The sequence below is a fragment of the Bombus pascuorum genome, chromosome 5 (assembly GCF_905332965.1).
Source record: "Bombus pascuorum chromosome 5, iyBomPasc1.1, whole genome shotgun sequence".
In the NCBI taxonomy this organism is placed as follows: Eukaryota; Metazoa; Arthropoda; class Insecta; order Hymenoptera; family Apidae; genus Bombus; species Bombus pascuorum.
This window is the reverse complement of record NC_083492.1, coordinates 4,239,096-4,251,157: the sequence shown is the minus strand read 5'-3', so window position 1 is coordinate 4,251,157 and position 12,062 is coordinate 4,239,096. Positions and strand designations below refer to the sequence as shown.

The 12,062-nt window shown below is 37.6% G+C and overlaps 1 protein-coding gene across 8 annotated transcripts in view; it reads left to right on the top strand.

Annotated features, from left to right (window-relative positions):
• The window catches only part of LOC132906645 (collagen alpha-1(XVIII) chain), a 348,851-nt gene that overhangs the window by 273,218 nt on the left and 63,571 nt on the right, over nucleotides 1-12,062 (top strand). For 7 of the 8 annotated variants that reach the window (XM_060959006.1, XM_060959002.1, XM_060959000.1 and 4 more), the window contains exon 6: nucleotides 7,262-7,333. The exons of the other annotated variant lie outside the window; for it this stretch is intronic. In XM_060959006.1, the coding sequence (XP_060814989.1) occupies nucleotides 7,262-7,333 (72 nt within the window). The remainder of the gene's footprint in view (nucleotides 1-7,261; nucleotides 7,334-12,062) is intronic. 8 annotated transcript variants of the gene reach the window in all.

The following is a 12,062-nucleotide window of genomic DNA, read 5'->3' as shown; positions in this document are numbered from 1 at the left end:
GAAAATTAAGCGTATTCCGACGATCCGCCTTTCGTTTTTGCGCCGACGGACCCCTGGGGATTAAAATTTGCCGGACGTCTCGCTGTTCTTGGTTAACTCTTCGTCGGAATGAAATAATCGCGACTTGGCTTTTAAGAGGCGACTCACGACCGCGATGCGCCGAGAAACACGCGCAACGAGGAAGTAATTGTAGACGGAAGGGGGTTGAATCGCGATGCTAAATTGCAGGGAAAAAGGATTAGAGAAACTCGCTTAGGTATTCAGAGCATGCTGTTTTTCTTCTCTTTTTTTTTCTACTACAATTTCTTTACTAATTAATTATTATAACTTTCCTCTTATCTATTTTTTGTCTAAAATTTACCCTTTACGAAAAAGATGCTGGCAATTAATTTTTCTATATTCCTATCGTCGCGAAACGACGAGCAAACATTTACGTGAACTTACGCACATATTTTATGTAGCTATTCGTGTCCATAGTAGTCGATTCTAGTACAAGGAACAAGATCTGAAAAAGATTATTATTGTCACATTTTGAATATTCATGAGGCACTAAATCGTTGTCGAAATTTTGGTATGTTAATATTTTCACGCGTAACATGCCGCAGATAAGGATGATTTATTTCCTGTTCTCTCGTAAATACCATTTCAGATAATGTTGTTCGGTCAATTACGCGTTACATTAAATGTAGATATTTCATTCTCGATAAATGCGGCCCAATAAGCCAAACACGATTCAAGTTAATAAGTTTTATACGCGCATATTAGGTTGACATTACTACACTGAATAATTGATAATTAATAATCTTACATTCCTATCGATATATTTGCTAACCCAAACAAGTTGTGTTTTTATTCATACTGGAAGCTGATCGAAGATAGTACAAAAAAAATAATAAAACAATGGTAAAAAGGAGAACGTAGAAGCGTTTAAAAGAAGCGTATGGATTACGTATTAGCGCCTATTTACGCTTCGATCATAAGCCAAGGAATCTCGTTTTAAAAAAAGGCTCGCCGCATAAGCGTGTGTTGTCGCTTGCTCCATTTAAATGCAAATGAATCCAACACGGCCCGAGTAGAACAAGTAAATTAAATTCAGAATCAATAGCAAGTTTGCATATTCTTCCTCGAATGTCTGGTTAAGAATAAACATCGCGTCAAACTTCCTTTATCGTAGTTGAGAATAAATGTTTCGAGTAGGATGTAGTGCAAGTTCATTGTATCCAAAACGTTCGAAGACGGAACGCGAATAGAACGGAATGAAGCGCTAGAACGAAACGTAGCGGTGGAACGAAACACAACTACATATATCGCTAATCTTTAATTGATACGGGTCACGAGTGATTTAATGCTGCTAAATATATGGCTGCGCAAACACGGCTCGCTATCGGCTTCCGATCGAAATTGGGAAACGAAATATAAAAAGTTTTTTATTTGTTGGGATATTTACAACGTCGAAAGAGACAATTTTTTCCTCTTTATTTATTCGGTTACATAGCGGATTCCATAAACGTTTAACACTCGCGAATAAATAAAATTGACATTTGCTGGAGGACTGATAAATCTAGGATGGGAATCTATGGAATCTAAACAATACATTATGCGTGTATTTGTACGTATAAATAGTGCTGATAGTTTTTAGTTAATATGCTTGCTTTGAACTATTAAACAGATTCTATGAAATAGATCAAGTTTGCATAAATTAAATATTAGGAAATATATTATGGAACTTTTGGTGGGGCAATGGAACGATGGCATTTTTCAGACAACTGACAGTTGATTATATGGAAATGGAAATGATTCCTTCGACTTTGTATCGCTACATTCTGGGCAAAGGTTACACGCAAATATTAATCTAGCTTACAATTGCAAAGTTATTACGTGAAATGCAGATATCGAACGGTTTTAATACAATACACGCATAATATTTAACACGATACACACATAGTATTTAACGTATTGTATCGAGTAATTAAAATATCAAATTTCTGTAAATTAGTCATCGAAATTGCCTGGAAACTATCAAATATTAGAACGGTAATGTTACAATATCAAATCAATTTACGTACACTATTGCAATTTTCGATAATGTTTTACCAAATGGAAGTATTTCGCATTATCGCGATATAATTACAATTCGTCTGTTTTTCCATCTACCGTTACGATATTCTTTCTTGATCTCTCTTTTTCCTAACCAAAGTTTCAAAATACTTTTTCTCACCTACGCGCATTTAATAACAATGACCAAATTGTAGGCTATCGCAGATAAATTAGACCCGTTAGACTAAATCCATTGAAATGGCATTTACACGGCATAAGGGAATTCTTAATGAAATGAAACTCGTACTGGCTGACCTCTGAATCTTTCATATAATTTTCTCAAAGGGACTGTACGCGGTAAAATTTGCAGATTCTCTAAATAACGAAACTTCGCATGAAACAAAGTAAGCCAGCACGTAATTCTTCCTTTATAAATCACCCGTTGCCTCGTCCGTGGCACGCGTTGTTTGTTGATGCTTCCTTTCTGCGGACAAAAATCGTGAAGCGTAAAACGAGCTACGGCTACGGGACCAGACGGAAGAACCACTTCTCCCCTCTCTCTGATTCTTCGTCGGTGGGTCTCGTGACGTCTAGCGTGGTAGAACAGTCATCCGCGTTCATCTCGAACGAAACGATCGGTCGGGACGCGACCGGAAGTGCCCGTTTTCCGTCCGATTAGTCCGCTACCTCGCTGCTCGACCGTCCAAACTTTCGCCCGCGATTTTTCACCGAAACGTTTCCGCTAGAATCGCTCGCGGTTCCTGCCACGCGTGTCCATCGACGGAATCGTGGAACCGTTGTCTCTTTCCTCGGTGAGAACATCGATTTTTAACGACGATATTTCACACGATGAAATATTTAGTCGGAGAAGTGGTTTCGCGTTTTATCTGTACGGTGCTTCGCGATTTTTACGTAAATCCAGTTTTGATTCCATCGTTCTGTTAATGGAAATTCTGATATTCTGACAGAGCTTCTGATCGACGGATTAGATTTCTTTCGATTGTTATATCGACGCCAGTTTTAGAAGATCGAACGGTGTTGCTGCGAACAGTGTGTGTAATAGGAGTTTGGATATTATTCGAAGAAAACATTTGAAAAATGGTCGTTTGAACGATATATAATTTTATTTGCTCACGTTTTCAACAATGGTGCGTTGATTTATTTGAAACAAGCAGATTATTTTTCTTTGGATTATTTCGTTATCTAATTTGATTTCAGAAGATACATAATTTATTTCCAACAAAGGGAAAGATTTGTTACTAACAGGCTACGACAACCTCCGAACCGCGCAGCTTTTATAAATGAAGTTCTTTCGTATCTCTAGAAGCGATAGAGACATTGAAAGCAACGAAATTCGTCACAAAAATTCTTACTTAGTATATAACACATATATTTCAGCAATCTCACCGTAACCGCGAGTTATCGACGTCTAAACCGACCACATCATACCACCCAAACGCTATAATCATCCCCTCTCAGTACCTCCGTTTGAAACCTCTGAAAGAATTTCTTTCCACAACGCCTTCATTTCATCATTACCATAACAAAGAAAGCAAGAAATCTCCTATAACAAACCAGCAATTCCCTCCGCAACATCAGCACGTTTCGCTGTCATGAACCCTTCTCATAATCGCTGCAACAGAAATTAGACGAACCGAAACCGGAAGAAAAGGAACAAAAATTCAGCGCGTTCACGGCCGACGGCGAAACATTTCACGCGGCGAGCAACCAGCAGGAGGGTCGCGGGAAAATTCATTTCGAGGAGAATTAATTCGAAGCGGAACGGGTTAACAGCCGGCGGCGTTGGTATTTTAAAAATTACCAAGCCGGCTAATCTCCTAAGTCCAACATTAAATTTCGCGGACCGCGCGATCGCAGTTTTAAATCGCGTTTAACGCGCGCGCGTACTTGTATCCTGCGGCCGGTTTAATCGGCGTCGAGGAAACCGCGATCGAGCGTTTCCAGCAGCGTAGCGGGACGCGAGAACGACTTTTTACCTGGGCAAATCCACTTGGGCGGGCGAGGAGGAGGATTTTTCCGACCGAAAAAATCCGCGATGTAGCAGCCGCGCGACGACTAACCTGCAAAAAAAACCTTGTACGTACCAAGAGGAGGGTGTAAAAACTCGCGTCGTAACGCGCGCGTTACCGCGAACCATTTGGGAAGATCGATCGATCCCCGCGAACGCTTTCCGAATGATCGATGCGACGTTCCACCGCGTCGCTTTCTTTTTTCGCGGATAAAACGCGCTGAATTCGTTTGTCGACCGTGGATAAATCGTAGATTCCCGTTTTTTTTTTCCCCCTATCCTTCGCTGTTCTATTCCGTGACTCTGTGACAATTGCGCGTTGTGGAAGTTTGTTACGTATCTGCGCGATATTTACGCGATGGTCTTGAGGGTTGATTCACAGAGGAAGTTTAGATTGGTGTTTTTGCTTTCGTAGAGAGAGAGAGAGTCTTGTTGATTTAGTTAGTAGTTTTAATAGGAAAAATTGGAGAGATATTGGTAAAATATGTGATGGGAATAACGAAATGATAAAATTATAGGATACGAGTGTTACGTAGTTTGATGTTAGAACTCCACTTTGTTTAGGCAGCTGTAACAGCTAAGATCGTGCACTTTCGACATTTCTATCTCACATCGGCGATTAAAAGAATATTTTGTAACTCGTTCGGATGAAAATCGGATTTAGGAACAGGAAACATCATTTCTAGCTACGTACGTGAAGAGAAATTCACGTTGGAAAATTAGTTGTACGCAAGATTTAAGGTTTTAATTTAGGAGTTAATTTATTCGTTGAATGAACGATTAAACGAAAAAATATTCTGATAATAAAATGTAACGTAAAATGAACTAATGGAATAATTCCATCTGTAATTTTAATATTTTTAGAGAAAGGAAAGTATTGAACTGTATCTTTTTTTGTGACGAATGTACACGGAAAACGCACGAAATAGTATCGTCTGAAATATCAAAAGTCAAAATGAGACCCATAAAAGTGATCCTTTACAACCAACGAACGTTTCGTGTACCCACTGCGTATATTTTTCTTCGCAAAAACCAAAAGCTCCGAAAAGGTAGACAGTGCAAGAAAAACGCGATAGAATAACTCTTACACGAATTTATTCGATCGCTTTCACGATCGAGAGGGAAAAGCTGCGCGTTCTCGTCGATGCGAAACTTTCAATCAAAGTTTCGAGCCAGAACAAAAAAGAAAAAAGAAAAAAGGGGAACCGAATCAGCCGGGACACGGACATGCTTTGCAAAAGTTGCTCGTGGATATTTTCCAAGAGTCTAGATTGTTAGTCAATCCACCGGGTTGCCGGTTAATTACAATTCGAACAAGATTGTCGTGTTCCGTTGAAAAGCTGATGGATAAATCACGCGGATTTATACGTTGAGCGCGCGCAAAAATCATTTTTCCCAATTTTTTTCTTTTTTAAGTTGGTACCCCTTCACGCATCTCGAATCGAAACTGTACCCGTTCACGCGTTTTTCCATCATTTTTGGCACACGAGCTTGTTTTTTCACATCGCACGGTGGAGTGTTTGGCTTATAAAGCTGCCCAAACATTTTAAGCTTTCAAACATTTTAAAACAAAGAAGGCAAGGTTTTGCATTTTTACTTATTCCTAAAGTTATCTTTTTTCAAAAATCAATGAAATTTGCAAACTTTTTTTAACGCCACTATTCAATATCCTGACGGCATAAATAATGTTTCAGAAAATATTAATTTTATTTACGAACGTTCCTGTCGCTTTTTTATTTTATAAATAAGCAATATAAGTGTTTCAGTGTCCAAGAACGTGACGAAATCTTACGTTTCATGCAAAGATCAAACGAAAGAACGGTTCTCATATAAAATTGATCGACAACGTATTGAACGTTTAAATTACTCTGCCATAAAAGACGACAGAGAAAATTGTTACTCGCTTATATAATATTCGTCGCTCGTGGTTTTCATTCGTAAGCAAGTTTAAATTTATTAAGGCAGAGACGATAATGTTGCGACAGTTTTCTGGACCAAGTACTCCACTTTGTGGCGAGTGGAGTTATTTCTTTGGAACCGATCCACCACTGTCGAACCGACAGTTAATTTACTGCTTTCACGCCGCGCGATTTATAAAGAACGCGAGAAAGCGCAGGTTTATCGGCGACAAAAAATTATTTGTGGATCCACGTAGAAGAGCTTTCATCCTGATGTAAACGTCGACGCGATTGCGAGCGAGCGGTCGCGATGCATAATCCAGATTTGTCGCGAAATAAATCGTGAAACACGCGGCACCGGAATTTATCCCACCGATGAATCCGAATCACGCGACCGAATTCGTCATCGTAAAAATATTGTGCATTTTCTCGCGATTACCCGTTCCGGCAGCTCATAAATAGCTACCTCGCGAATTCAATTCGCGCGATTGATAAGCGTATTATCCAACAGGGACGGGCAGAAGTGGATTCCGTTGTCGTTCAGGGTTTCCAGGATGTTTCTGTCAGGTGACGTGCATCGGTGACGATCGATTAACGTTAAAACCAAGCGAGGAAGCAGTTTCTTACGTAGAAAGAAGCCAAAACTTGGAAAGTTTCTTCTCTCCCCAATGAAATTTTCCAACGTTTCTTGTTTAGGAAATGTTAATCTTAGAAATTGATGTTTCGTCTACGAGGCGTGGCTGATAATTTATCGTTTATGATAAAGAGAACATTGACTGCTTTTTTATTTCTTTTAGAATATACAGAGATATACAAGAGTACATAAGAATATATATAATGTACAATTTTGTATGTACAACTTTTTTCTCAACGAAATTTTTCATATACTCTATTATAATATTCGAGACATGATTTATCCTCGAAAAAGTGCAGTAATTTGATTTTCTGATTTTACAATTACTAGCGCTTTATAAATAAACGACAAGATTATTCTGACTGAAGAAACGATACTTATTTAAAGCTCGTGAATTATTAACGTTTTATAGAGCGAAGTACTCCGTTGTTTTATGTCGAAAACGTATATATGAGATATAAAGTTGTCAAAAAGCTCGGATCGATTTTTCGTGTTTATTTAGAAGAAGTGACTTTTACGTTGAAAAGTGTAATCGTCGAGAACTGTGACCATAGCGTTTCGTCGTGAACAGCGAGAAGGAGGAGCGGACGAGGTTCGAAAAGAGACATGACGAATCATGTGTGCCGTGCAATCGTCTACTATTTCCTGATTGTTTATTTAAAGGGTCTACTGCAATCCTTGAAGCTCTATTCCGGACATCCAGCGGATTTGGTAAAATGCACGGCCGACTTCAACGTGAGTACACATGCAATTTTAATAATATCGATAGTTGAATTCTGTTTCTTTAATGTTAACGTACGGTAGAATTTTGGATTGTGTCTATGTTTAGTTAGAAATATTTGTGACTGCTGGAGGTCTGAGAAAGAAATTCGTCGATAACAAATTAAAGAAATCTTTCGTTCCGTTATGAACTCTATACGGAGATGTTGTTTTCTATATTTCATTCGTCGATATTTGCTTTCTCATACCTCTTTCTACGTTTTTCCAACTTCATTTGATCAGGTTTCATTTGTAATTTTGTAATATTGGATATAGACAGCCTTCTCTGAACTTTCTTCGATCTTTAATTGCTTATCCAAAGAATCTTGTCACGTTCGTATTATAAAGTTACTCAACCTGTGAGTTGAGAAAGAGTAAAATAGAAAATGGAAGGTCTCTTCGTACGACTTTAACAATTTCTCGCAATGATGTACTTTCGCCGAGATACGATTCGTTAGAAAAACAGTGTCCCCGCTAAAATAATTACCGTTGGAACGAAAATAAAAAGGGGGAAAGAAAAAGCTCGTCAGAGGTCCAAGAAAATTGTCCAAGTATCCCATAGGCCGTAGGTCATCGGGGTCCAACAGGATAGCCCCAAGGGGTAGCGATGCACCGCGAATGGAACCCGGTGAGTCAGCAACGATAAATCGAGCGATTTATGAAGCGGCACGAGCATTCTCCGGGAATAATGCCGCTATCGATGTGCGTATACACAGGTGGCACAGGGACGAGGTATAGTCGACTCAATCATCTTGATCTCCGACGCTTCGATTCTCGATAAATCTTCGAAGAAAATCGATCGGTTTTCGTACTTGAGCGAGACACGAAACGAATTTATTACTCGGTCTGTGTTCCAGAGTAATTCGATAATTAATTATTTTAAGAAAATCCGCGTCAAGAACGATCAAGTCAGGTCTTAAAGCACAGATTAATAATTTCTTCGATAAATCAACCAGTCTTTCAGCAACAAATCAAACCATTTGACCGAAATGTCGATGGATCTTCCTCGATCGATAAAATTCAAACTAAATAAAGCAAACGTTAAATAGCAAAACCATCGATAAATAATAAAAGATAATAAAATTTAAATACGCATATATTATTATTTTTCTCGCTGTCCCGATTCCATAAATCCTTCGAAATCGTAATTAATCACTCTCAATCCAACCGATCACTCGCCTATCAAACATTCACGATGATTCTACGATACTTCAATCTCGATCGCCTAACGAGCGAATCACGGCGAATCCTAACCGGATCCTAACTGAAAAAAAAAAAAAATAACGAGACAAAGACAAACTGCGTAAACATCGTTCCGTGTTTCAGGATAATAAAAATAATTTGACGAAACGAACACCCTCGCGTAGATACTCGCGTATGCATTGCTTGCACGAGCAAAAAGCGGAGAATCTCGTGAAACAAAGACGCGTGCGAGTGACACTTCGCGCGTGGATGAGCGACGACGATTTATTTAATTTGTCAACGTCAGTCAGGCCGCGTGGCACACGATCGGGAAATCTTCAATCAAAATATGACGAAAGCGAGACGCGACGCGACCCCGTTTCAATCGTAATTAATTTCGATGCCGAAGCAAGGGTGGGAGATTGGTATCACGCGGATAATTCCGTTCCGATTATAGCTGCGATTTCGTAGAGGAACGTGTTTCACGTATCGCGAAATAATTATTCGACCGTCCAGCGAAAACGGCTAGGTATTTATGGTGGCGATAATATCCGTCATAAACGAGCCGATTCGTCGTTCAACACACGTATACACGCGCGTTTTTCATCCGAATGCGCCGCCATAAATCGGCTAATTAATGAATAAATAAAGCGAAAACAGGTTCCACGATACACGAATTACGTATTTCGTTTAGACGTTCCACAGAATGCCAAGAACAATAATCTGTACGAGTTTGACGAGTTTCTTTTCTGTCTCCATCGACGGCGTTGGTATTGCGCGAATGTGTTTCTTTTTTTTTTTTCTTTCTTTCTTTTTTCTTTATCTGAAAGACGAGTTAATTATATTTTAATATGGAAGGTAAAGTTTTCATTGGATACTATTTTTGGCACAGATTATCTATTCTGTAGTTGACGAAACACTTGACACGTTAGTCTCTGGTTTTGTTCAAACTTTTAACCTTGATGGTAAATAATTTATATGAGGTGTAAATTTCGTGTAACGAGATGAAAAGTTATTTATTATATTTATGAGAATAGATCTATTCGTTCGTTGAATATTGCGATAAAAATACTGGCGTTAAGTGGAATATCCAAACTATTCGTAATATTTAGTAAGTAAAACAAGAAGAAACTTCGCTTAGAATATGAAATCGTTCCATAAGGCAAAATACACGTAGATTTACATACAATTTCCATTTAGTGATATAATCGAATCGATATCCGATATTTCGAATGTACAATCAGTATCGAATATTTGGAAATTCTGGAGATCTCAGTCCTGTTAATCAGCTCGAAAACGAGAATAGAAAGAGACGTCTGCGTGACATAATTGATTCAGAAACTCTCGTTATAGCGTATTATAACGTCACGAAATAACCGCGTTTCGGCATCAGACGGTAAAATTAACGTCATTCCGAATTTATGCTTGGTTCAGACCGTTCGCCGGCCATCAGTTTTCACGGTTGCCCGCGTTTACATTAACACATCCGCTTGATAAGAAGTAATAACGACAGCTCGAACGCGACACCATGATTTGCGAACAGGATTGTTGCATCGGACGCAACAGGAAATTGCCGATAAAGTGAAATATCCTGTTGTCGCTGTATTTATCGAATTTACCAAGGAACGTGCAAACTAGTTTTACGTTTGTCAATTTAGACACTGAACATCTTTTTTCTTTTTTTTTTTTTTTTTTTTTTTTTTTTTGTCAGTCAGTTATCCCGTCGAAGGTTTCAGAGCACTTGGAAACTCTTGAAACGTTAGAACTGAACACCGTTCGAAGGACTTTTGTGGAGAATTTTGTGAAATTTTATCTCAATTTTGTTTCCTGACAACGCTGTAATTGTTTTTACTGGTAAATCGACAATGATCGATAGTTGATCCGTAATCGAGGAAGATCATTCTTTGTGTAATTTAATTGAATTCATTATCGTATCATTACGATAACGTGATCGACTATTTGAAATTTGAACGATTAATTAGTTATTAACTTAAATTGTATAGAAAATGTTCTCAGCAATTAGCTTAGAAAACATTGTCAGATAAAAATAAAACAAAATTTATCACCGTAATAATATTATTTATCTCCGAGACAAATATGTTAAGGAAAAAAAAGAAGCTTTTAATCCTATTTTACAATGAATCTTCACCTTTCTTTTATCGTTATCATTATCGATACATTTTATACTCAATTACAGTTTACGCGTCTTCCCTTTGGCTCGTAATTTAGGAGAAGATTTATCACGATTCCACGTAATTTTGGAGAAGTCAGCATTTAGCTTAGAAAACATTGTCAGATAAAAATAAAACAAAATTTATCACTGTAATAATATTATTTATCTCCGAGACAAATATGTTAAGGAAAAAAAAAGAAGCTTTTAATCCTATTTTACAATGAATCTTCACCTTCCTTTTATCGTTATCATTATCGATACATTTTATACTCAATTACAGTTTACGCGTCTTTCCTTTGGCTCGTAATTTAGGAGAAGATTTATCACGATTCCACGTAATTTTGGAGAAGTTAAATTGTAACCGTTTTCTCGTTAAGAAGGCCAACTCGAGTCGCTGAAATTCTGATGGCTTTTGATGCAATTTCACTCGCGAGCCGCGCCCGTACTACAAATATCAGTAGAAATGCATACAGACACAGTTACCAGTTTCCATTGAAACATCGAAGACTTTTAATTATTGTTTGTGCAACTGTTATACTGAAATATTTTAAATTACGTCAGGCAGATTACTTTTGCTTCAAAAAGGTATGAAAGGAGTATATTATTATAGAAAATTCGTGACAAAGAAGCGGAAATATCAATGGTCGCTTATTTCGAATAACTTTCGATACCTATAATTTCATAGATTTCTTTTGACAATTACCTTCTCCCGTACTAGATCATAATATTTCGCGGAATTTATTTATTCGCGATATTCCTTTATAAAAGAAGTAAAATATTCGATAATGGAATATAAAATTTTATCTGAAAAATCCTTGCGTTGTTTCACCATTAATCGAAATGAATTTGTTTCACATACGTTGATCTCACTGAAAAAATATCCATTTAAAATAGACCTTTTTCCTAACACTTTTAATTGAGTATATTCGAGATTTCTTTAGTATCTTCCAACATTCGTCGAATTAAGTACTAAAAACTTAGCGGATTTATATCCCTTTGAAATTTCATGTTTAATGACGAATTGGAACTACTTTGCGGACAGTGGAAATGAAATATTTTATTCATAAGGGCATAGACGTAGACGGTGAAGAAGATTTTAGATTCTAGACGAAAAGAGGAAAGGTAATTTTAGTGCGAGTTAATCTTGTAACGATAAGAAGCATTTATTAATTGTTGATATCATCGTTGATTACTACGCCATCAAATTATATCTATTACCAAAATCGAATAATTTTCTACTAATATTAAGAAGACACGGAACGTTACTTTCCTTTTCCCTTTGACAAAAGAACAAAGTATTTAAAAGCGTTCGATGTATAATAAAAAGATGTACAGCTTAAACGATAAAAA